The sequence below is a fragment of the Leucoraja erinacea genome, unplaced genomic scaffold (genome assembly GCF_028641065.1).
Source record: "Leucoraja erinacea ecotype New England unplaced genomic scaffold, Leri_hhj_1 Leri_500S, whole genome shotgun sequence".
In the NCBI taxonomy this organism is placed as follows: Eukaryota; Metazoa; Chordata; class Chondrichthyes; order Rajiformes; family Rajidae; genus Leucoraja; species Leucoraja erinaceus.
This window is the reverse complement of record NW_026576401.1, coordinates 31,545-59,273: the sequence shown is the minus strand read 5'-3', so window position 1 is coordinate 59,273 and position 27,729 is coordinate 31,545. Positions and strand designations below refer to the sequence as shown.

Genomic DNA, 27,729 nt, shown 5'->3' with positions numbered 1-27,729 from the left:
TGGGATAGATGTTTAGATCTAGTAATTGAATTTAGATTAATTTAATTGATTTGATTACACTGATGAAAATGATTTTTTTGTTGGGTATTTTCTATTTGTTTTAACGTTACAATAATATTATAATATTAATATAAGTTCTGATCTTGAGAATATCACATTTTTGAATTTTCAAGGCAGTCTGGGGGTTTATTACTATTTCCGTCACAACGGTCAATTTTGTAATTATCTACAATTAGGTAACTAATTATATGCTTTAATTTCAGGTCATCCAAGTAAGATGCATCATATTTGTTTCAGAATGCTTAAATCTATAATAACTGAAAATTTCATTCAGTTCTCTTATTTTTTAGGAAAGTTATGGGCTTTTATGTCAATTGACTGTCCTCGATCACAGCTTTTGTGTTAAGTTAATGGAAAAGCAATAGGGAACACGATGCTAATTTAAGAGTATGAAAATGACCATCACATTTTTAATACTGAAGATATGAAAGTAAATTAGGCATCAAATTAAAGTTCTTTTTCTGCTTTATCTGATGTGATAAATTACAGGCTTGATTTTTTTAATCCCAAAATGTTGTAACATTCCTACTTCCCCTCAGCCAACCTCCATTCTACATTTTCCTTCATCAGGTTTGTAGGCGAATTGGCTTGGTATAAATGTAAATGGTTCTGTGTGTAGGATAGTGCTAGTGTACGGGGTGATCGCTGGTTGGTGGGGACTCGGTGGACCGAAGGGCCTGTTTCCGCTCTGTACCTCTAAAGCCTAAAAGTAAAGTCTGAAATAATCCCAGACCTCTGGCTTGTTGGTGTAGACCTGATTATGAATCTCAATGGAAAGAAATGGAAAGGGACATACAGGGTTACCAGACCCAGATTTTCGTGGGAGACAAATATCTGAGGGGGGCTTTGAGACATGCTCTGGATCCAATAGTAGCATTTACGTTAGAAATATGGAATGTTATAGTGGAAAAATACAAATTAAAAAGAGGGGTTCACGCATTGAAGTGGTTCGCATTTGACTCAAAGTTTAAGCCAGAGGTGTATGATTTAAGATTCAAAGAATGAGCACAAAAAGGCATAACGGCAATGTATACAGTTTCAGAAAATGGCGAGTTTATGAGCTTCCAAGATTTAAAGTCAAAGTATGGTCTCGAAAACAAAGAATTTTTTTGATACTTGCAATTAAGAGACTACTTTACAAAAGAGATAAGGCCAGAACTAGATGAGACTTCAAATAATGTGATCAAGGTGATTGTGGATGCATACAAACAGAAGGGGTCTCTGGTCATCTCTGCTTTCTATCAAGCTCTGGTGGGAAGCGGGGGAGAATCAACGCTCTACATAAAAACAAAATGGGAAGCAAAATTAAAAATTCAAATAACAGAAGAAGAATGGTATCAAATGTGTGAAACACAATGAACATCCACAAACTCACTAGTATGGAGAGAATTTTGCTGGAAGATTCTAACTCGCTTTTTTATAACACCCAAAATAGAAAGCAGACAACTTGCTGTCCAACAACACTGTTGGAGGCTGTGTGGGAGTACGGAGACAGACCACTCGCATATTTTCTGGAACTGTGTAAAGATAAGGCCATTTGGGAAAATGTTAACGCAGTTGTTAAAAATACCTTGGGTTATAAAATCCCAAATACCTGCCCTGTGATGTATCTGGGGCACATTAAAGATATAGTAAAGATAAAAGATACATATTTGATTAAAGTTTTGCTTGCAGCAAGTAAGAAGGCCATTACCAGGCAGTGGCTTAATGAAAAAAGTCCAAAACAGGAACAGTGGCTAGAAATTGTGCAAGACATCTTTACTATGGAGAAATTGACATATTCCTTGAGAGTCAATGAGAATTCATTTGAGGAGATCTGGGAAAAATGGACAGTTTATTTGAGCCATGACACCAACTAGATAAATGCCGAGCTAGATATGGGAAGATTGTGTTATATACAACTACATGGTATGTTTGTGTGAATATTGAAATATCTCCAGATAGCTAATCAATGTAACTGGAAGTGAACCACACGGTCTTATTCCAATATTTTATTTATTTATTTATTTTTTCCCAATCTATTAATTTTTTTATTTTGATTGCTGTTTTTCTTATTTTGTTTTATCTATGGTGATGGTGTTGTACTGTTTTGTATATATCTCTGTGAAAAATCAATAAATATTTAAGTGAAAAAAAAAAAGAAATAATCCCACAATGAAAGTAGCAAAGTGTCCCTGCCCATAATAAATGATAATAGGTTCTGGTGTTTGTTTGAAGCAGTCATTCTCTCATATAATAATAGCCAGGCTGCTAATGTTTTCCCACAAGGATTTCAATAACAACACTTTAGTTTTTTTTAAGCATATGATGAGTTTGATTTCAGCAGAAAATTGAAAGGATGTGGTTTGCGCAGAGGTGGGGCAGATATTTAATATAGAACAGATCTGTAAATTTAAGGAAATTGTCCATTTAGTTTCTACTAAAATGTCCTAATATTTTAAATTTCAAGTTTTGTAAATGTTTATGAATGAATATTTTTTTGTATGGAAATGATGCCATCTGTAAAAATATTTTAATTGAATTAGGAATGGCGTGCCGACATCCCATGCCATTGTGATTTGAATGAACTGCGGTGATTTTGTTCAGATTCAGACTAGTTTGTTATCATTTACAGCAGGAAACCATGGAATATTTTGCTTGCATGAAGTTCGCAGAGTAAACAGTATAAACTCTAATGATAAATGCAACAAAATATATAGAACAGCTAAGCAGCAGAATGGTGCAAAGATTGGAGTGCAAGTCTGAACTGGAGCAAAAAATACTGAGGAGCAATAATGGAATAACAAAATGGGTGGCAGGGTGGCACAGCGGTAGAGTTGTTGCCTTAAGGGCCTGTCCCACTAGCATGCGATTGCATGTGTCTAGCGCGGCCAAACGTGGTGGCTTGAGGCGTACGGCCTCGCGGGGCTGGTTCCACTTCCAACCGCGGAGCCGTCCGGAGTTGTGCGGGGCTGGTCCCGACATCGTACTCATCAATCAGCTGGGCAGCAGGTGGGCCGACTGAAGTTGTGATGTCGCACGGCATTGGGCGGTTGTCATCACGCAACGGCACGCCGGGCGGTGACGTCATCGCGCAACGCCACGCACTAGGCGTACGCCGTCAAGATGCTTCGTACAGCGTCAAGACGCTGCGTACGATGTTGAGACGCTGCGTACGCCCGTCGTGGCGCTGCGTACGGCCTCAATGCGGCTGCAGGCCGACAGGCCGTTGTCGTGCGAAATTTTTGGACAGTGTCAGTTTTTCGGGACCAGACCCGCACAGCTCCATACCCCTCCGGCGATCGAAGTGGGACTGGCCCCGCGAGGCCGTATGACTCAAGCGACCACGTTAGGTCGCGCTAGCCGCATGCTGGTGGGACAGGCCCTTTACAGCACTTGCTGTGCCAGAGACACAGGTTCGATCCCAACTATGACCCCCTAAGCACTAGGGGCGATTTTACAGAGGTCTTTGGGGTGTGGGACGGAACAGGAGCACCCGGAGGAAACCCGCGGGGTCATAGAGAGAACGTGCAAACTCCACGCAGACGGCACCCTTGATTGGGATCAAACCTGGGTCTTTGGTGCTGTGAGGCAGCAGTTCACCAGCTGCACCACTGTGTTACCCTACCTCTGATTGTTGACTTCAGGAAGGGAAAGCCAAAAGATCATTGCGTCACATCAGATTGGGACCTTCATTAAAAAGGCACGATGATGGTGAACGTTTAAGGAACAAGCGTTTAAAGCTCAGCCTGCCTTGGCCGACACGACCTTCCAGTTGCCAAACACTTTAACTCCGCCTCCCATAACTAACCTCTCTGTCCTGGGCCTCCTCCACTGTCAGAGTGAGGCCACATGCAAATTGGAGGAACAGCACCTCATTTTTCGCTTGGGCAGTTCACAATCCAGTGATATAAATATTGATTTCTCTAATTTCAAGTAACCCTTCCATTCCCCCTCTCTCTGCCCCCCACCGTAGTCATCCTGCTAGTTTCACTGTTCGTATCCATTTGTTCCTCCACAGCCAACAATGGACCATGATGGGCTCCTTGGCCATTGGTGCCAGTTCTGTACCCTTTCACGCCTCAAGTTGACCTCTCCCCTGACCCCGAGTCTGAAGAAGGGTCTCGACCCGAAACGTCACCTACTACTTTTCTCCAGAGCTGCTGCCTGACCCGCTGAGTTACTCCAGCATTTTGTGTCGAACTTAAATGTAGAAACTGTCATGGTTACACATTTCTGAGCGGCCCAACCATGACATACAAAAGTTAAAGACAGCATTCGGAGTGTGACAATGAATCATACATCTCACCCCCCTCCATGACACACTGATCAACCTGAGGAGCACCTTCAACAGCAGACAGGTCCCACCAGCATGCAGTACAGAACGCCACAGGAGATCCTTCTTCCCTGTGGCTATCAAACTGTACAACTCCCCCCCCTCTGACTGACTATCCCCCCCCCCCCCCCCCAATATTTGCATATCCCACATCCTGGACCTTTCCGCTCGATCATTTAATATCATGTTTGTGCAATATTACGTATGTGCTGTGCAATAACTGGTCACTTAAATTTCATTATTATTGTAATGCACGTGGAACTTTCAATGCCCAGCAACCGTATCTTTTGACTGTTGGCAGACCAATTTTCCTCTGGGATAAAGTTGAATCCTGTTGCATTTGCTGCAGTGTTTCGATTGATTAGGCATATGTACAGTAGATTTTAAAAGAATGTGAGATCTTATTGAAACATACAAAGTTCTGACTGGCTCAACAAGCTCCATATTTCCACTTTGCTCGGAATCCACATCCAAGGATCCAGATATGTGGCAAGATGTTTCGGACTGTGACATGAGGAAATTTTTTCTACACACAGAGGTGATCAATTTGTGGAATTCTCCATCACAAGTGGGAGAATATATTTCAGGAATAAATAGAAAGGGCAGTAAAAATATTTCAAGTGTGTAGGAAGGAACTGCTGGTTTACACTGAAGGTGTAGGAGAAGTCTGAAGAAGGGTCTCGACCCGAAACATCACCCGTTCCTTCGCCCCAGAGATGCAGCCTGTCTTGCTGAGTTATCCAGCATTTTGTGTCTAACTTCTGCGAGTAACATGATCGGAAAGCTAATTTCCAGATATAACTGCTTGTGATATCATCGTCTGTCAACAATTAGTCGTCTGCCTCATGAGTCATCGAGAAGATTAAATAAGAATATCTCATCAGCCCAAAGTCAATTCACACCCAGTTCTACATCCACAAATCTACAACGGAAAGTCCTGTGCATACAGGCCATTTGGCCCAGCCATCCATGCTAACCAAAACACCCCATCTCAGCTAATCCCATTCCCTCATGTTTGGCCCATGTCCCTCTGAATCTTCCCTTTACATGTAAGCTTAACATCCAAAAAGAATTAATTAATATTTCCAGTTACTTTTGTGTGCCATTTCTTCAGCTGAAATAGTGCAAAATGGCAAACTGGAAAGAAGTGAGCTTGAAGATGGTAATATCTTCTAGAGATGCAGATACCAATTTGGTGCATTCAAAGGGGAAGTCAAACAGTGAGGTAGCATTAAGGGTTTAAAATGGGGGGGGGGGGGGGGGGGGGGGGAATTCATCAAACAGCTGTGCTAGAAAGTCACAAATATGCTGGCATCGTAAAAGTTGTTTTAATTTTGACGATGAAACTTTCACACTCCGCTGGAAGACTCCAGACGATTTTGTTGAATAAGTACAAAAATTGCAGAGTTTAAGCAAATTGGCACCTAACTTTATTAAAATAGTCATTCACTGCAACAGGAATGGGAAGCAATGGGAAATCGTTTTCAGAGCTTACCCCAAAACCCTAAGCAAGGGTGGAGCCCTTTGACAGGTCGCTGTATGTTTAAGAATAAGATGCAGTCCAGGACATCTGTTGGTGTTGTGTAGTTTATCCAGAGACACTCTTCTGCATTTGGCAAGGTTGTCCAACAAAAAGGGAGATACAAATGCGTTGTTTGCATTAATGCAACGAAACGTAAAGTGTCCAATTTCGGCCATTTTCGGGGGGGGGTTTTACACGTTAAAAGTCAAAACTGAAAAATAGCCACAGTAGGTATTTTCAGCACAAGGAAACGTAAAGTACATAATCAGTTTGACACAAAAAAGCTTTTATATTCCAACTAACCAAGGATCGAGGGAAAACTCTCTATACAGAGGTAGAGTCCAGTGCACATGGTCAAGACAAGAATCACCAGTCTAAACGAGACTGAGCCAGATTCTACTGAGACCACATTACATTTTAAGTAAGCATCAGACTGTATGTACATACATACAATAAATAGGTTATACAATCTTTAACAAGTTTAATAAATTTCACAAAAGTACACTTATACTTGGATAATTACAGAGTTTGTCAGTGTTCATTTCATTAAAATTCACTCGCGGTTATGTTAACATGATGATTTTTTTTTTCTCTCTCTAAAATACTTTGAAAACCGTGTATCAAAAGAATTAAATCAATGATTGAATTACTAAGGTTAAGGTTTTGGTCAAAATTGGTTTCAGGTCATACGAATGGATTCAACAATGAATGCAACTATTTTATTTCTCCTAATTTTTTTGCTCTCCTTTTCTTCCAAAGGCATTGACTTTTGCCAGTTTCCACAGATACCGCAGGTGCTTTCCGGCACCTCACTCCAATAGTCGTTCTTCACACACAAGATTGGGCTGCTAAAGGAGAACATCAGAGCCAAGCCAAGCCAAGCCAAGCCAAGCCAATCCAAGCCAATCCAGTCTTGAATTGGCATCAAAATGGCGTCCGTCCAGCCCAATTACTGGGAAGCTCGGCAGCTTTACTTTCTTTTGCACAGGACCACAAAGCCAACTGGAGCACCCAAATGACCACTGAGATCAGCTAAAGACCCTGTCCCACTTTCTCGAGTTACTCACAAACTCTCCTGAGTTTCCCCCTTGATTCGAACTCGGGGAATGTCGGTAGCGAGATCGTAGGAGGCCGTAGGAGTCCGTAGATGTTTCGTAGCGGCTCGTAATGCCAGCCGTACGAACTCGGAGCATCAGGTAAGTCGGAACGTTTTTTTACAACATGTTGAAAAATGTCCACGAGTTAGAAAAATAGCCCCGAGTGCCTACGAACGGCTATTAACGTAATTCTCCGAGTTCGAATCAAGGGGAAAACTCGGGAGAGTTTGTGAGTAACTCGGGAATGTGGGACAGGGCCTTAACTTGGCACAAATCGCACCGCCCCTGAACTGCACGGTTTAGTGCAGATACCCTCTGATCCAATGCGCAGAGCAATTTAAAAACAGTGTCGTTTAATGGGACTTTCCCCACAGACTCTTCATAACAGCCATGTTTCAGATGAGCTAATTGGATTTTTTTAATTACAAAAACAAGAGCATGAAGCCTAAATCACTAATTCGCAAACATTAACTTTTCCTGTTCTTAGAAAACACTTTGATTTCTCTCAAGAGGGCACACCCTGCTTGTCAATGGATTAAAAATCCAAGCCCATGTTTTTGCCTGTAATATGGAGCCAAAACTCTCCATGGACTCTGGATGTGCAGCTTCATCTGTGCTTCAGCCCCATTTGGAGTCCCTGCCCGTAATTAAGCTTTGCAGACAGTACAGTCTTTCACTTTCAACAAAACCTGTCCGATAATAACTCGGCGGACTGATGGACTGCAGCTTCAGTGAATCTGACACGGAGACTGAGGGTCTGGAATTATACAGAAGAATTTCCATAAAAGATCAGAAGAGGTCACTAGTGAGTTCGTGAAGTCAAGCCTTTACAAAAAGGGATGTCTGGTCGACACAATCCCTCATTACTGTGAAAGAAAAGCCAGGACAAACTGGTGCGACATGTAATGTAACCGTGTTGAAAAGCTGAGAGAAACCGAAAGGAATGATACAATCAAGACAGACACAAAATGCCGGAGTAACACGGTGGGACAGGCAGCATCTCTGGATAGAAGGATTGGGTGACGTTTTGGGTTGAGTCCCTTCTTCGGACTTTTTCAAACATCACCCATTCCTTCTCTCCAGAGAAGCTGCCTGTCCCGCTGAGTTACTCCAGCATTTTGTGTCTTGTCTTCAGTGTAAACCAGCATCTGCTGTTCCCACATATACAATCAGGATATTAGGACGGTGAATGCTCTCTGGAATATAATCGTAAAGACATGAATGCTAACATGTTAGCTGGACATGTGGATATTACCAATGTGAAAGAAACCCTCAAATATATCAAAAAACAAATAATATGAAAGGAGTATTGGCTATTCTAACAATCCACGTTAAATTGTGTGTTACTGGACTATCTCTGTCACATTGGCAGCATTGTGGTGCAGCGGTAGGGCTACTGCCTTACAGCTCCAGAGACCCGGGTTCGATCCCGACTGTGGCTACTGTCTGTACGAGTCTGTATGTTCTCTCGGTGACCACGTGGGTTTTCTCTGGGTGCTCCGGTTTCCTCCCACACGCCAAAGACGTACAAGTTTGTAGGTTAATTGGCATCTGTAAAAATTGTAAATTGTCCCTGGCGTGTGTAGGATAGTGCTAGTGTACTTGGGGGGGGGGGGGTGATAGCTGGTCGGCGCGGACTCGGTGGTCCAAAGGTCCTGCTTCTGCGCTGTATCTCTAAAGTAAACATGCACAGAGCTCTACTGCAAGAGCATCAAAAAAAGGTAACAAACTGGAATAAAAAGCATTAACATGTGTTACCATGGAATATATCAATTGATTTTGACCCACAGTACTGCATTTTAATTAGGTATGGGGAAACAGCTGCATTAGAGCAGTGTACATCTTATGATGGCTTCACACAAGGGTGAAAAGATGGTGTGGACTTGTCTCCACTGGGGGAAACACTGCCTGTCTGGGGTGGGTGGTGCGGAATGGGTGCAATTAGTCAACTGTTAGAGCACGTCATTAAAATGGATTCTGAAACACAGCAGATCATCGTCGGCATATCGTGGCGTTTCACACGGGGTGGTTCGGCTTTGTCACGCCCGTAAAATTGTTCACCGTGAATTTTTGCCAGGCTTAGAATAAATTAAGATCAAATTTGCTCACAAGCTGCTTCAGCTGTGTATTTGAAAGCAAACCTCTTATCCACAAACAAGCCAACAGTCAAGAATGACATTTCTCCTCTTGGGTTTTTACTCTGCAGATCGCCTTTCCCATCGATTTGAGGAGGGGTTACCGAGGCGGTCGGTCGTCTGGTCATTTTCCTCCACAGATGCCGCCCGAGTTTCTCCAGAACTTTTGTTTTGTCTTTTTTTCCTCTCGTTCCAGATTCCAGCGTCTGCTATCTCGTGTCGCCCGTTTCATTTTTGTCGGCTGTGGGCCCCCCCCCATTGTGTTGAAGCCCCTATTGCGGGGGGAGTGGTGGTGCGGTTCGGAGGCAGTGAAGATGCTAGAAATGAAAGTCCTTTCTCATTGATTCAGTTTTGTTCTCTCAATTGAGATGTTTCCATTTTCCTGTGCTACAGAAGATGGAGGCACTGTGAAGGCATCTAGCCAAAGTCTAATGAAGTCTCGTCATTTTTTTTTCTTTTCTTCCCCCAGACAAAAACTGGATGGATGATAGCATGTGTCTTCAAGCAAAGCTGCCCAGCGTTAAGGAATAATGGCCGGGCACCATCGGACAACAGTCAGATTGTCCGCGCTGGCTGAGCGCTTCCGTGCAGATTTCCTCAAGTCCTTGTATTTGTCCTCACATAGCCGGGAGAGTGCCTGGAAAATCCAAAGGAGACCGAGGTTATAAATGCACGGCCAAGCACACAAACTCACAATTAGAAAAGACACAAAATGCTGGAGTATCTCTGGAGCGGGACGGGCGACATATGTAGGGGGGGAACAGCAGAGGCTGATTTACACCGAAGACAGGCACAGTTTGCCGGAGTAACTCAGCGGGACAGGCAGCCACCTCTGGAGAGAAGGAGTGGGTGACGTTTCAGGTCAAGGCCCTTCTTCAGGGTCGACCTGAAACGTCACCCATTCCATCTCTCCAGAGATGCTGCCTGGCCCGCTGAGTTACTGTAGTATTTTCCACCTATCTCTGGGACAGGCAACATCCTGTACATCGCGAGACCAAGCGCAGGCTCGGCGACTGTTGGACACCTCCGCTCAGTCCACCAAAACCTACCTGATTTTCCGGTTGCAAAACACTTTATCTCCCCACCCCCCCATTCCCACACTGACCTCCTCCGCTGTCAGAGTGAGGCCCAGTTCAAATTGGAGGAACAGCACTTAATTTTTCATTTGAGCAGCTTACACCCCAGCGGCATGAATATTGCCTTTTCGAAGTTCAAGTAATCCTTGCTTTCACTCCCTCTCCATCCCGCCCCCTTCCTAGTTCTCCGACCAGTCTGCTTGTCCCACTGATTGAATGGTATCTCTGTATGTTTCGTTGTCACCTTCTCCCAGCTGACAATGATTCTAATATTTTATATTTCCCTTGAACTTGGTCCCCTTTGATGTCTCATTTTCACACCTTACCCTTCCTTATCTCTTGTCTCCCTCTTCCCTGACTGTCTGAAGAAGGGTCTCGACCCAAAACGTCAACAATTCATTCTCTCCAGAGATGCTGCCCGTCCCGCTGAGTTACTCCAGCTTTTTGTGCCTATCTTCGGTGTAAACCAGCATCTGCAGTTCCTTCCTCCACAATTGGAAAAAAAACTATTCCGGAATATCGGGAGCTACACACTTTATCTACGCCCCCATTCCCACACTGACCTCCTCCACTGTCAGAGTGAGGCCCAGTTCAAATTGGAGGAACAGCAGCTAATTTTTCATTTGAGCAGCCTACACCCCAGCGGCATGAATATTGCCTTTTCTAACTTCAAGTAATCCTTGCTTTCACTCCCTCTCCATCTTCATTTTTGGATTTATAGATGATCTTTTCCTGAAGGTTATTCAATCAGGCAGAACCAGCATTGACAACCACACAACTTGTGTGCCATTTGACCTTTTAACACTTAAAGCAAAACCTTTTATCCCCTTTGATTTAATTGTCAGCTAACACACAGTTTTACTGAGTAAATAAATACGGTTCATTTACACATCAAGGAGGTTAATTATCATCCTCTTCTGGCTTGCAAGCTGCATTTATATATGCTAATATAAATCAACTTCAAGCCTATAATTAGTGGGGACAGCTGTGAGAATTGTATTTAATTTCCATGTTAATCATATACTGTATTCAAAAGTCCCTGATTGGACTGATCCATCCAGGATGGGGAGGAATCTGCATATGGACAGGGAGTGACACAGCTGGCGGCCTGGTGCCATCGCAACAACCTGGAGCTCAATGCTTTTAAGACAGTGGATTGTAGACTTTAGGAGAGCTCCCCTCCCCCCACTCCCCATCAACAACACTGCAGTCACATCTGTGGAGTCTTTTAAGTTCCTTGGAACCATCATCTCCAGGGACCTTAAATGGGGAGGGGGCCACCATCGACTCCACACAACAGAGGATGTACTTCCTGCGGCAGCTGAGAAAGCACACTCTGCCACAGGCAATGATGGTCCAGTTTTATGCTGCCATCATAGAGTCTGTCCTCACCTTCTCCACCATGGTCTGGTTTGGCTCAGACACCAAGCACGACACCTGGAGGCTGCAGCGAATCGTACGATCAGCTGAGAAGATTGTTGGCTGCAACCTTCCCCCCATTGATGAACTGTACAATGCAAGGGCCAGGAAACGAGCGGGTAAGATCATCTCTGACCCCTCTCACCCTGGCCACAAACTCTTTGAATCACTTCCCTCTGGAAGGCGACTCCGGACTGTCAAAGCCGCCACAGAGAGACATAAACACAGCTTTTTGCCACGAGCAGTAGCTCTACTCAACAAACAAAAATCTGTAGCCTCCTTTTGCTCTGGTATTTTATTTGATTCTTAAAATATTTAAATTATAATGTTTTATTCTTAATTGTTTACTATATCGTGTTGTTACTTGCGAGCGAGCAAAGCACCAAGGCAAATTCCTTGTATGTACACATACTTGGCTAATAAAATTTATTCAATTCAATTCAATATTCAAAAATTTATTCAATAAAATGTATTCAATTCTAAAGACCAAAATGCATCTTTGAAGCAACGCAGCAAATATCTGATGAAAACCACATACTTGCAAAGGTGTGGATATTTAACAAAACGTTGGCTTTGTTACAGGAGTGCTAATTAAGGAAGGAGAAGTTAAGCTGCAACATCAGAACACTAGCTTTATTTCGTTAAACTCCCTGATGATTGAAGCCACAGATCGACACAGAATGCGGGGGTAACTCAGCAGGATGGGCAGCATTACTGGAGCTTAGGTTTCTGTGGCAGATCAGCCACACACACACAACATGGAAGGGCAGGCTGGAGAAGGGAGTTGGTCCACTACATTTCCTATTTTCATCGATGTTCAATTGCATCTGAAAGAGGATCACTAGGAGTTACTGCCCCAATGAGGCTGTCACCTCAGCACATATAAGAATACAAGACCATAAGACAGAAGCAACAGGAGGCTATTTGGCCCCTCTACCTGTTGCACCATTCAATGCAATCATATTGATCCTACTTTACTCCAATTTCTTGTCCTGACCCAATAATCCTGAATTTCTCCTACATTAGAAACATAGAAACATAGAAATTAGGTGCAGGAGTAGGCCATTCGGCCCTTCGAGCCTGCACCGCCATTTAATATGATCATGGCTGATCATCCAACTCAGTATCCCGTACCTGCCTTTTCTCCATACCCTCTGATCCCCTTGGCCACAAGGGCCACATCTAACTCCCTCTTAAATATAGCCAATGAACTGGCCTCAACTACCCTCTGTGGCAGAGAGTTCCAGAGATTCACCACTCTCTGTGTGAAAAAAGTTCTCCTCATCTCGGTTTTAAAGGATTTCCCCCTTATCCTTAAGCTGTGACCCCTTGTCCTGGACTTCCCCAACATCGGAAACAATCTTCCTGCATCTAGCCTGTCCAACCCCTTAAGAATTTTGTAAGTTTCTATAAGATCCCCTCTCAATCTCCTAAACTCTAGAGAGTATAAACCAAGTCTATCCAGTCTTTCTTCATAAGACAGTCCTGACATCCCAGGAATCAGTCTGGTGAACCTTCTCTGCACTCCCTCTATGGCAATAATGTCCTTCCTCAGATTTGGAGACCAAAACTGCACGCAATACTCCAGGTGTGGTCTCACCAAGACCCTATACAACTGCAGTAGAACCTCCCTGCTCCTATACTCAAATCCTCTTGCTATGAAAGCCAACATGCCATTCGCTTTCTTTACTGCCTGCTGCACCTGCATGCCTACCTTCAATGACTGGTGTACCATGACACCCAGGTCTCGCTGCATCTCCCCCTTTCCCAATCGGCCACCGTTTAGATAATAATCTGCTTTCCCATTTTTGCCACCAAAATGGATAACCTCACATTTATCCACATTAAACTGCATCTGCCAAACATTTGCCCACTCACCCAGCCTATCCAAGTCACCTTGCAGTCTCCTAGCATCCTCCTCACAGCTAACACTGCCCCCCAGCTTAGTGTCATCCGCAAACTTGGAGATATTGCCTTCAATTCCCTCATCCAGATCATTAATATATATTGTAAATAGCTGGGGTCCCAGTACTGAGCCTTGCGGTACCCCACTAGTCACTGCCTGCCATTGTGAAAAGGACCCGTTTACTCCTACTCTTTGCTTCCTGTTTGCCAGCCAGTTCTCTATCCACATCAATACTGAACCCCCAATGCCATGTGCTTTAAGTTTGTATACTAATCTCTTATGTGGGACCTTGTCGAAAGCCTTCTGGAAGTCCAGATACACCACATCCACTGGTTCTTGAGTCATTCAGTGTGGAAACAGGCCCTTCGGCCCATCTTTCTCACGTTAACCAACATGCCCCATCTACACTAGTCCCACCTGCTTGCATTTGGCCCCAATAAACCTATTCTATCCATGTGTCCGTCTAAATGTTTCTTAAACGTTGTTGCTGTCTCCACACTAGGACACAAGGTTCTCAATCACCTTCCTGATACTCCGTTTCATCATTATTTTATATCCAGCCCACAACGGTGGTGTCGTCTGTGAATTTGGTACATTGAATTAGATTTGTAATTGGCTGCGCAGACATGGGTTGTAGATTAACCGTTATTAATTCATGCAATTTATAACCTTCACCACATATATGTGCATGCCACCCTTTACATGGTATTACGGTACTACACAAATACTCTCTCTCTCTGTCTCTCGCTTAGGCACTCTAGTCAGTAAAGCCAGGCGCGAACAGCTGGCTGTTTGGATGTTCCTGTGTACTTAATGTGTGTTTTTCATATGGGTCTTCGATAAACATGGTGTCAGAGTCTTGAATCACGTCTCCAACTATTTTGCCTGAATTTATTTTAGTTTATTTTTTTTACGTCGAATCATGGATAGATCCTTACGCAGACCAACCAGATCCTTTGGTGTTCGACAGTGAGCTTGCTGAACGGTGGGTGCATCTTCGAGGTGGAATTCGGGATTTTCATTGATGCTGCCCACCCTGCAGCTACACCCCACACCATTGCGACAATTCTCCTCAATGTAGCGGGAACATTGGCTGCCCTGCGGACACAGGATTCCCACTATGCCCCAGAACATACCGATCCGGTAACATATGTGGTGACCCCAGCAGAATCCATCAGAGACCCGGCCTGCCTCCTCCGAAAGTTTAGAGACCTGTGGCAACTTCGCACCAACGTTATCATGGAGCACCACAAGTTTGTTTCCCGCAGCCAACAAGAGAGCGACATGGTTGAATCCTACATTGGTGCCCTTAAGAACATTGCATCCAGATGCCACTTCCGAGACCGTGACACGCTCAACCGCGGCCGACTCGTATATGGCATCCTGAATGATAAGGTGTGAAATCAATTACTCCAGGATGAGGAGCTTACACTTGATAAGGTTGAACGTACCTGCTGGGTTGCAGAATACACTGATACCCATACCTAAGCCTTGGGACCAGAGCCACACTCTGCCTATGATGGCCATGCCTTCTGTAGGTCCCCACGACAAACATTACCCCTCAACAATCGCCTAAACCCCCAGGGAAAGTAACATCATCTAGTCAATAACTGTAGTAATTGCAGTGGCTCAGACCTGAAATTTCATGAGCAATGCCTCGCTTATGGCACTGTTGTAAAAGGAAAGGCCACTTTATCCGGTGCTGCCGCGCCCATGCCAACAGGGCCCAGTCACAACAATCTCTCTATGCACTTGAACCCACACTCTCCCACGAGGCACTGACTGAAACAGCAGAACCACAACCACAGCACCAGCCAGAAGTCAGCCAAAACATACATTCCCGATTCTGTGGCTACAGACAGTGATCCCATGACAACGCTCAGTATCAACAACACCAAGGTTGCTGCTAAGATAGACATGGGGACGAGATGTAGCATGATCTCGCTGGCAGACTTCCAAAGAATTCACAACAACGAAACTGTTCTGAAAACAAACTCGAAGTTACATCCATTTGGTGGGGGGTAATTTCAACCAGTTGGTATGGTTATGGGCCAGTCCCAGTGCACAAGTTCACCCAAGAGCTCTCTCAAGTTTAAAGAAAAAATCAAACTCGTGGAAGCAGGTAGAATGTATGTAGCGAGTACGTCGGAGCTCGGGACGTCTCTTAGCAGCTCGTAACGCTAACGGCAGGTACTCGGGAAACGTGATAAGCGTGAAGATTTTTCAACATCTTGAAAAATGTCCACGAGAGCCTCGAGTACTTATTAGAATTAGAATTACCTTTATTGTCATTTAGACCTTACGGTCTGAACGAAATTTCGTGCCTGCAGTCATACATACAATAATACAATAATAAACCACACTAAACACAAATTAACATCCACCACAGTGAGTCCTCCAAGCACCTCCTCACTGTGGTGGAGGCAAAAATCTTAGGGCTGCAATCTCTTCCCTCCTCTTCTCCCTCTGCGCTGAGGTGATACCCCACCGGGCGATGGTACAAACAGTCCCGCGGCTCACCGAACCCCGCAAACGGGCCGGCTCAAACACCGCGGCCCGGGGTGGTCGAAGCTGCCGCCCTCCAGTCCAGCGGACGCAGCCGCCGGCCCGCGGCTAAACCCAGGACTCAGGTCACCGCCGCCAGAACGCCGTCCCAGCCACCGGAGCACCGTTCCAGCCCCTAACTGGATCGCCCTCACGTGAGTGCCATTCCTCCCTCAACCTGGGTCTCAACGCCGCACCAGGCCGCCCTCACGGGAGCGTCACAGCCCCTCACGGGAGCGGCGTTCCAGCCCCGAGCCGGACCGCCCTCACGGAAGCGAGCCCAGGGCAAGTCCTGACTGGCTCTGCCTCTGGAGTCTCGAGGTCGCCAGCTCCGCCATTAGGCCTCAGCGCAGACGGAGGCAAAGAAGGGGGATACGACAAAAAAGTCGCATCGCCCGAAGGGAGAGACAGCAAGCCCCGTTTCAACCCCCCCCCCCCCCCCCCCCCACCCCACACACACACACAACTAAAAACCAAAAAACTTAAACTAGACAAAACTAGACTATGAGCGGCTATTACCGTAATTCTCCGAGTTCGAATCAGAGGAAACTTGGGAGAACTCTTGAATTAACTCGTACAGTGGGACAACCCCATTACATTACAATGCCATCTAGCGTGTCAAGTTTACGACTTAGAATTTTTCATCGTAACAGGGGAGGTGCCCCTCCTTCTGGGCAATGATGCCGTAATATGAACCTAGTTTTCTTCAGCAAAACTGTGTATCTGTGTAGCTGTCGACCTCTCAAAGTCCTACCCAATAACTACACGGACAATACAAAGACCTTTTTGACAATCAGCTGGGCAAGCTTTCCACAGAATACAGCATTGTGACCGACAAGGAAGTTGTACCGTCATTCGTTCTCCTCACAAAATCCCGCACGCAATGATAGACCGGGTCAAAGCCCCTGTCAACGACCCCTCCTCCTGGGTCTCCACCATGGTTGCAGCAGTCAAGAAGAACAAAGACGAAATAAGGATCTGCATCAACCCTAAGGATTTAAATGCTGCCATTAAACGGCCACACCACCCAATACGGGCCGTGGAAGAAGTCGCTGCCAACCTGGGTAAAGCCACAGTTTTTTTTCTGTCCGAGATGCAAAGAACTCATTTTGGCAAATGCCACTAGACGATGCATCCTCCATGTTAACCACATTCGCGACGCCCTTCGGACGTTACCGATTTTTATGAATGCCATTTGGCATCAACTCAGCCAGTGAGGTTTTCCAGCGTACTATGGAACAACTCTTAGCTAGTTACCCACGTTAAACATAATTGTGGACGACATCCTGGTCACCGGGCGCAATGCACAAGAACATGACTCAAACCTAAAACAGGTCCTAGGTCTTGCCAGGGAAGTAAATCTCAAACTCAACCCTCTCAAGTGCAGGTTTCGGGTCGACTAAGTGACTTATATGGGCCACGTGTTCACCAACAACGGACTCAGGCCAGACCCGTCTAAAACCATTGCCATCAACAAAATGCCAGCACCTATGGACGTGACTGCTCTACAACAATTCTTAGGCATGGTAAACTACCTGGGAAAATTCATCCCAAACTTCAGCGAACTATCAGCCCCACTGTGACAACTGACCCACAAGGATAGGCACTGGTCCTGGCACCAACACCAGCAGAGGGCATTTGAAACCCTCAAACAACTAATGTCTTGCGCCCCAACCCTCGCGTACTTTGATGCCAAATTACCCGTCACCCTCACCTGTGATGCCTCCCAGTATGGACTGGGCGCTGCTTGTCTACAAGACGACAGAAAGGGCTCCAGACCAGTTGCCTATGCCTCCCGCACCATGACCGACACTGCACAGCGCGACGCTCAAATCCAAAAGGAGCTCCTTGCAGTAACCTTTGCCTGCAAGAAATTCAAGGACTTTATCTTTGGCAACCCGTTCATGATTGAAACAGATCACCAGCCCCTGGTCAGTATCCTCAGTCAGCTGATCCACACGGCACCAGCGCGCTTACAATGCATGATGATGGAACCACAGAGATATGACATCAGACTAACCTACAGACGTGGTAAGGACATACACTTGGCTGACACCCTCTCAAGGGCACCTCGCCCAACCTGTGAAAACCACCTGTCTGATGATGAGCATGAGGGGTACACGGTTATGATGGTCTCCTGCCTCCCATCTGCCGATTTAAACATCCTAGAGTCACAAACAGCTGCAGACAAAATGCTACAATCGCTGGCCACTGTCATCCGCCACGGCTGGCCAGAAAACAGCACCATCTGCCACAAGCTGCCCGCCCATTTTTCCCTATCCTGGTCATTCAGGACGGCATGATAATGAAAGGACACAAGGCGGGCATCCCGACGTCGCTTCACAGCAAGTGCTTTGATATTGTCCATGGGGGCCGTCCCACTGCAGAAATAACCCTCCAACATGCTAAAGGTATGCTGTTCTGGCCAGACATGGCTGACTACATTCTCGAGAAGGTTGCTGCCTGCCCGATTTGCAACAGCCTGACCCCACACCAACAGAAACAACCACTTCTCCCGCACCCCCACACCAGACTTACCCTGGTCCACAATGGCAGCCGACATCAATGGCACGGCAAACAATACCTGGTTCTACTCAGGATGGTTTGAAATCGACTTGCTCGGTAGCCCTGGTCATTCAAAAACTCACTCGCCACTTCTCTGTCCATGGAGCATCCCTAAAGCTACTCTCAGGCAATGGGCCTCAGTTCTCCAGTCAACTCTTTTGCGAAAAGAGTTTTGCAAGAATTTTGCGAAAAACTGGGACTTCCACCACATTGCCAGCAGCCCCAAGTACCCACACTTCAACGGCCTGGCTGAGCGCATGGTGAAAAGCGCAAAAGAACTAATGGAACGCTGGGCCGGCTCTGATGTCGACTTTCGGAACATCGTATGCGACCCTCTCCTGGGATTTGCAGCCGAACGGCTCATGTCACGGCGAACCCGCTCCACTCTCCCTATGGCCAAGCAACTACTAGACCCACAAGTTAGTGTACCGTCAGTTATCCAATCCCAGCTCCAACCCCGCCGCAACATACAAAGAAAATACTACCATAAAACCAGCTCTCCGCTTCAAGGTTGTCCGCTTGCAGTCACTCCGAGGTTACGACCACCTCGGAGTCATTCTGGGGTCCACCGCAGAACCAGTATTGACAACGGCATCTATCGGCGAACCCGCCAACACCTTCTCCTGGTTGATGAACCGGCACCTCCACGTCACTACCCGGACCAGCCCGCTGGTCTCCCCTCACGCTCTGCGAATGCTGCTCCGGCAATTCCTCTGGCAGTGCCAGCACCATCCCTGCCTTCCCCGGTGCCCCAAACTCCACCGGTGTCTTCTCCTCCGCATTCACCCGATAAGGGACTTGCTTCCCCAGTGAAGGATGAGGTGTCTGCTGGAGGTTTTTATCGTACATGTGCAGGTCGTGTCTGCAAGCCAAACCCGCTAATTGGAAAATTTACCGGCTATACCTGAACTGTGCATGACCTGGTCAGTTTTATGGGCTCACATGGGGCCTTACATCGCCCGGCGCGGCCTAAAATGGCCGTGTGACTTACCATCGCCCGCCTGGGGCTTCAACATAGGGAGAAAAATGGAGAGCAGGGGAGAGAAAAGACCTTGCCTTCCATGACAGTGAGGAGGAGGTTCACTGTGATGGATGTTTGTGTGAATTGGTTGTGTGTCTAGTAGGAAAAGTTTGTATGTTTGTATGGCTGTAGAAACAGAGTTTTGTTTGAGCCTCACTGAGGTTCAAATGACAATAAATATTGCATTGTATTGTATTGTATATATGATTTACTTCTTGAAGAGGAAGGATGCAGATTAACCCTTATTAATTCATGCCATTTATAACCTTCACCACACATATGTACATGCCACCCTTTACATGGTATTGCGGTACTACACAAAGGCTCTCTCTCTCTCTCTCTCTCTCGCTCGGGCACTATAGTCAGTAAAGCCAGACGCGAGCAGCTGGCTGTTTGAATCTTCCTGTGTACTTAATGGAATAAAGTTGGATTTCACCATGTGTGTGTTTTTCATACGAGTCGCCGATAAACATGGGTGTACGAGGAATAAAGAAGGGGGCTGAGAACACATCCTTGCAGAGCACCAGTGTTGAGGATGATCGTAGAGGATGATTTGTCCCCTGTCCTCTACTGAATGGAATCTGTTGGTCAAGACGTCGAGGATCTCGTTGCACAGATGAGTCTAACTCCCAAGTCCCTTGAGTTTGGTGATGAGCTTGGATGGTATAATGGTATTAAATGTAGAGCTGTAGTCTCTGAATAGGAGTCTGACATAGGTGTCTCTCTTATCCAGTTGTTCCAGGGTTGAGCATCAGGGCCAGGGAGATGGCATCATCCGTGGACCTGTTGTGGCGGTAGATGAGCTAAGCAGACTACATTCTCATCCTGACTATCGATACCATTGTCTTACTATTACTGCTGGTAGAATGGCAATGGTTGCAGTGAATGATGGATTCATGGCATGTTTAGTATTCAGGTCATGTGCTTAAAAATGTGGTGTGGCGGCACGGTGGCGCAGCGGTAGAGTTGCTGCCTTACAGCGCTTGCAGCACCGGAGACCCAGGTTCGATCCCAACTACGGATGCTGTCTGTACGGAATTTGTACGTTCTCCCCGTGACCTGCGCGAGTTTTCTCCCAGATCTTTAGTGTCCTTCCACACTCCACAAACGTTCGGGTATGTAGATTAATTGGCTTGGTATCAGTGTAAATTGTCCCTAGTGTGCGGTGAATAGTGTTCATGTGCGGGGATCACTGGACAGTGCGGACTCGGTGGGCCGAATGGCCTGTTTCCATGCTGTTTCTCAAACCAAACCAAACTAAAAAAAGATGAACCCAAGAGCGTCCATTTCGGAGAACTTGTGAGGTGTATTTATATGAACCTGAGCATTACAGGTTATTATTAAGAAAGTATTATCACAACATCTCAAAAGTTGTATCCCGATCATGGCAAAGTCCAAATGGCTCTGTGAAAACGGAATCATGTCTGACGAGTTTAGTTACAGTTTTTTGAGAAAAGGTCCCTCAGAGTGGAACGAGGAGAACATGTATTTGGAATTTTCAAAAGGCAGTTGACAAAGTGCAACCCAAAGATTCTTGATTCCAGGGATGAGAGGGTTATTTCATTCGTGATATTGATGAAGAAATTGGATTCCATTCTTTGGCTTTGAGAAGAATGAGTGGAGATCTTATTGAAACACCCAAGAGGGAATAACAGGATAAATGGTGAGATGTTATCACGTTTGAGAGATGTATTAAAAGAAGGTGTACAGTTACAAGATCAGCATGCAGACATTCTAAAACTGGTGCATGTGGAGGTAGTCCCACTTGTAGCGGGTAGATGCTGACTCCCTGCGATTCTCTGCCTCAGGCAGCTTGCGGAGGCCAGATCATTGGGGGGGATGTTGGCAAAATTGTGACAGATCTTGAGTTCAGTTTTGTTTATTGTCACGTGTACCGAGGTGCAGCGAAAAGCTTTTTGTTGCAAGCTGACCAGTCAGCGGGAAGATAATACATGATTACAATCGAGCCATTTACTGTGTATGGATACATAAGGATAGAATCACGTTTAGTGCAAGGTAAAGCCAGCAAAGACCAGTTAAGGATAATGCGAGGGACATCAAAGAGCTAGATAGTAGTTCAGCACTGTGATCTAGAATATCTGCTATCTAGCACTGCAATCACAACAACGGTAGATTGGGGAATTGAGGGCTGTGTGGAATTGGCACATAAGCACTACTGCTTTGGTCAGATCTGCCGTGATCATATTGCATGGTGGGACAGGCTCGAGGGGCTGGGTGGCCCACAACTGTCCCTATTTTTCTTTTATATCCCTGGTCTATTATCTCCGTGGATGGTCACCTTGTCGTGGTGGAGAAGCGTTTGTGTGGACCTGAGATCCTGAGAGCGATGCCGTCTGGAGCGATGCTCCTGGTAGGGCCACCCATGGTGGTAAGGTCGGAGGAGGTCCTTGACAAAGCGCCATCCAACCAAGGCCTCAACGGTGGAACAGGCGGAGGATGATGGCTGACCTTAGTGGAGCGTCACAACGGCTGGGTAGGCAGATGAAGGCTGCAGCAGACAAAAGTCTCCGGTCATCTTGGGACTCCATGCCCCTGGATCCTGATCCAGATCTGTCAAGGACCATGGGGTGGGTGTCTGTGCACCAGTCTCCCCACGTTAAACAAAGTCACGCACAGGCATCCTCCTTATAGGGAATAGCACCCTGGAGACACCCTTGGTCCGACATGACCGAAGGGGGCCTAAGGATTATTGACTTAGAGGCTTCAAGTGGAGAGGCACTGCAGCCAAATTTGCAGATGATGCTAATGTTGGAAGGTGTGAGAAAGGTGCAGGCAATTCACAGAGAGGTTAAGCAGGTGATCAAAGAGTTGACAAATGGAGTATAATGAGGGAAAATGAGAAGTGTTACCTTTGGAAGCAATCAGGGTAAAACGCATTATTTAAAAGGCCATAGATTGCAGAAAGTAACAACACCGAGGGACTCATACACAGGCCATAAAATCCTAGAATTCACGCACAGCAGGTGGTTGAGAAGGTGCATGGAGCCTTGGTCCTTATTGACACGTGAACAACATCTAGATTACTGTGTGTAGGAAGGAACTGCAGATGCTGGTTTAAACCAAAGATAGACACAAAAAACTGGAGTAGCTCAGCGGGACAGGCAGCATCTCTGAAGAGAAGGAATGGGTGACGTTTCGTGTCGAGGCCCTTCTTCAGGCTGACTGCTTCTGATGCTGCCAGTCCCGCTGAGTTACTCCAGCATTTTTGCATTTATCCTAGATTACCAGGTGAACAGTTTAGGTCGTCTTAAGAAGTATTACCACAGGAAGCCGTACAGAAAAGGTTCTCTGGGATTATCCTGGGTATGGAAGAATTGTTTTCTGAAGAGGTTGAACAAGTTGGGTCTGCACTCACTGGAGGTTAAAAGAGTGAAGGGCGAATGTATTGAAACATAGAAGATTCTGAAGGAACTTGACAGGGAGATGGCTGAGAGGTTATTTCCCCTTTTTGGTGAGTCGAGGAGCAGAGTACGTGGTCTCAGAATAGGTGGCAGAGCCGAGGAAGGGTTTTTCTCAAATGGACTAGCAGTCTTTGAAATTCCTTTCCTCAGAAACCCTGAATCCTTGAATGTATTCACCGCAAGGAAAAATGTTATATCAGTAAAATGTACAAAATCGTGGGAGGATTCATCGAAGGGCCGAATGGCCTCTTCCTGCATCTATTTTCTATGTTTCTATGAATAGGTCAAGTAAATGTGCAGTCTTCAGCCCAGAGTAGGAGAATCGGGAACCAGAGGACATAGGTTTAAGGCGAGGGGGGAAAAGATTTAATAAGAACCTGAGTGGTGACTTTTTCTACACATCGGGTGGTGGGCATATGGAACGAGCTGCCGATGGAGGTAATTGAGGTAGGGACTATTGCAACGTTTAAGAAACATTTAAACAGGTACCTAGAGAGGACAGGTTTAGAGGGATATCGGCCAAACGCAGGTGGGGGGGGGGGGGGGGGGGGGAGACTAGTGTAGATGGGGACATATTGGCTGGTGTGAGCATGTTGGGCCTGTTTCCATGCTGTAAGACTCTATGACAAAAGACAGTAATAGGAATCACTCTGCTTCCAATAAGGCCAGCTGAGAAGGCTTAGCATTCAACAACTAAGTTACAGAGATAGGTTGAATGTTAGGTCTTTATTCTCTGGAGGTTAAGAGAGGACTTGATAGAGGTCTTTAAAATGATGAGAGAGATAGACAGAGTTGATGTGGACAAGCTTTTCCCTTTGAGAATAGGGAAGATTCAAACAAGAGGAGATGACTTCAGAATTAAGGAACAGAAGTTTTGGGGTAACATGAGGGGGAACTTCTTTACTCAGAGAGTGGTAGCGATGTGGAATGAGCTTCCAGTGGAAGTGGTGGAGGCAGGTTCGTTGGTATCATTTAAAAATAAATTGGATAGACATATGGATGAGAAGGGAATGGAGGGTTATGGTATGAGTGCAGGCTGGTGGGACTAAGGGAAAAAAAGTTGTGTCGGCACGGACTTGTAGGGCCGAGATGGCCTGTTTCCGTGCTGTAATTGTTATATGGTTAAATGGACAAAAGACAGTAATAGGAATCACTCTGCTTCCAACAAGGCCAGCTGAGAAGGCTTAACATAGGATTTATCTGGCATTATCTCTGGTGTCTGCTCATCACATTTATTTCTGTTTTCCATCGTTTGTCATTTTTCTTTTCAACACTAGCAGTGGACATCAGCATCAGCCTCACATGATCCTCACCGGGATATATTTCCGTTTTGTTGCCACTTGTTTTTTTAACAACACCTGCTTTGTGACGATAAAGATTCCACTGTGTAGTTCCTTCCTATCCGAGATTTCTCTACCAATGTGAAGAACAAGCTATGGTTGACAATAAAGGCTTTACTGTGCAAATAAAATCCTTATAAAAAACAGTGCAACCAGTGAAAGCCATTAAAGAATTGTGTCGCTGGATGTCATGTCAATTATAGAAAAAGGTAATCGTGCAGTCTTGTACTGGTAATTATCCACAAATCTCTTTACAGAAGAGGTTAAATGATCCACTTATCCGGGTCTTCCCCACTGAACATCACTTCTGGTACCTCTCACTTTCAGAACCACTATCCAGGGCAAACTCATCAAGCTTGCAGTAGGACGAGCACTGCAGTTGCCAGAGATAGACGCAAAATGCTGGAGTAACTCAGCGGGACAGGCAGCATCTCAGGAGAGAAGGAATGGGTGACGTTTCGGTTTGAAACCTTCTTCAGACTCGTCAGGGGAAAGGGAAACAGGAGACATAGACGATGATGTAGAGAGATAAAGAACAATGAATGAAAGATACGCCAAAAAATAGATGATGATAAAAGGAAACAGGCCGTTGTTAGGTGTTTGTTGAGTGAAAACAAGAAGCTGGTGAGACTTGGGTGGGGGAGGGATGGAGAGAGAGTGAATGCAAGGGTTATTGTAAGTTTCAGGTCGAGACCCTTCTTCAGACTGAACGTCACGGGAAAGGGAAACGAGAGATGATGCAGAGAGAGATATAGAACAAATGAATGAAAGAAATGCAAAAAAGTAGCGATCATAGACAATAAACAATCAGTGCAGGAGTAGGCCATTCGGCCCTTCAAGACAGCACCGCCATTTACTGTGATCATGGCTGATCATCCACAATCAGTACCCCGTTCCTGCCTCCTCACCATATCCCCTGGCACCGCTATCTTCAAGAGCTCTATCGAACTTGAAAGCATCCAGAGAATTGGCCTCCACCGCCTTCTGAGGCAGCGAATTCCACAGATTCACAACTCTCTGGGTGAAAAAGTGTTTCCTCATCTCCGTTCTAAATGGCCTACCCCTTATTCTTAAACTGTGGCCCCTGGTTCTGGACTCCTCCAATATTGGGAACACGCCTCTAGCGTGTCCAATCCCTTAATAATCTTATATGTTTCAATAACAGGAAACGGGCCATTGTTAGCTATTTGCTGGGTAAGAACGGGAAGGTGTTGCGACTTGGGTGGGGGAGGGATGGAGAGAGAGGGAATGCAGGGGTTGTTTGAAGTTAGAGAAATCAATATTCATCCCTCATCAAACAATAGATTTGAGGCATCGTTGGTTAAATGTGCTTCAAATTACAATCATTCTTGGTGCAGGAAGGCAATTTTTCAAAAGCCTTGACACGGGCAGCTGGGGACTCGGGTCTGTATCGGAGTCTGACAAATGATCAGGGATTGAAGTAAACACCTGCTCTGGAAAGGCAGCATGCTCCGAACAATGAGAATTATTTTTACCTGACCCTTGGAGAGCGCATCGAGTTCATGTTATCCAATGCTGGGTGATACCACAAAAGGAAATAAACCAAACCCTATCTCCAGTGCATTGGCCTCTTGTGTGACTGTAAAAAGCTCACCATGAATACCTGCATCATTGCTCATCCACCAGTGAGTTTCATCTGTCAAGAATGAACACTATTATTGTCTGTTTTGATTATAATGTGTGCGTGTGCGTGCGTGTGCACACACACACTGAGCTTTTTTTCCGCATTTATTATATTGTGTACTATGTTTACAAATTCTGTTGTGCTGCTGCAAGTAAGAAAATCAGTCTGAAGAAGAGTCTCGACCCAAAACGTCCCCCATTCCTTCTCTCCAGAGATGCTGCCTGTCCCGCTGAGTTACTCCAGCATTCTGTGTCTATCTTCGATTTAAACCAGCATCTGCAATTCTTTCCGACACATGGTAAGAATTTCATTGTTCCATCTGGGACATTTGACAATAAAACACTCTTGATTATTTTGCCCTCTGAGATATGTGTGTTCTCACTAAATCATTGCAATCTACAGTTATAACAAATAGAAACATTGAAAATAGGTGCAGGGGTAGGCCATTCGGCCCTTCGAGCCAGCACCGCCATTCAATATGATCATGGCTGATCATCTAAACTCAGTACCCCGTTCCCGCTTTTTCCACTTATCCCTTGATTCCTTTAGCCCTAAGAGCTAAAGCTAACTCTCTTTTGAAAACATCCAGTGAATTGGCCTCCACTACCTTCTATGGCAGAGAATTCCACAGAAACACAACTCTCTGGGTGAAGAGGTTTTTCCTCATCTCAGTCCTAAATGGCTTACCCCTTATTCTTAAACTGTGACCCCTGGTTCTGGACTCCCCCAACTTCGGGAACATTTTTCCTGCATCTAGCGGCTAGCCTGTCCAATCCTTTAAGAATTTTATTTGTTTCTATAAGATGCCCTCTCATCCTTCTAAATTCCAGTGAATACAAGCCCAGTTGACCCATTATTTCATCATATGACAGTCCCACCATCCCAGGATTTAACCTGGTGAACCTACGCTGCACTCCCTCAATAACAATAATGTCCTTTCTCAAATTAGGAAACCAAAATTGCACACAATACTCCAGGTGCGGTCTCACCAGGGCCCTGAACAACTGCAGTAGGACCTCCTTGCTCCTAAACTCAAATCCTCTCGCAATGGAGGCCAACATGCCATTAGCTTTCTTCACTGCCTGCTGTACCTGCAGTGACTGATGTACAAGCACACCCAGGTCTCATTGCACCTCCCCTTTTCCTAATCTGACACCATTCAGATAATAATCTGCCTTCCTGTCCTTGCCATAACCTCACATTTATCCACATTATACTGCAACTGCCATGCATCTGCCCACTCACCCAACCAATCCAAGTCACCTTGCAGCCTCATAGTTTCCTCTTCACAGCTCACTCTGCCAGCCAGCTCCGTGTCATCCACAAACTGGGAGATGTCACATTTAATTCCCTCATCTAAATCGTTAATATATATTGTAAATATGTGGGGTTCCAGCACCGAGCCTTGCGGCACCCCACTAGTCACCGCCTGCCATTCTGAAAATGGTCTGTTAATTCCTACTCTTTGCTTCCTGTCTGCCAACCAATTCTCTATCCATGTCAGTACCCTACCCCCACTACCATGAGCTCTAATTTTGCACACTAATCTCTTGTGTGGGACCTTGTCAAAGGCTTTTTGAAAGACTATATACACCACATCCACTGGCTCTCCCTTATTCATTCTACATGTTATAGCCTAACAAAATCCCAGAAGATTAGTCA

The 27,729-nt window shown here is 45.6% G+C and overlaps 1 protein-coding gene across 1 annotated transcript in view; it reads right to left on the bottom strand.

Annotated features, from left to right (window-relative positions):
- Positions 1-5,782: 5,782 nt before the first annotated feature.
- Positions 5,783-27,729, bottom strand: part of LOC129693958 (cyclin-Y-like) — a gene marked incomplete at its 5' end in the record, with an annotated part of 49,465 nt that continues 27,518 nt past the window's right edge. Inside the window, one exon of the mRNA XM_055630680.1 lies at positions 5,783-9,766. Within this exon, the coding sequence (XP_055486655.1) occupies positions 9,650-9,766 (117 nt within the window). The remainder of the gene's footprint in view (positions 9,767-27,729) is intronic.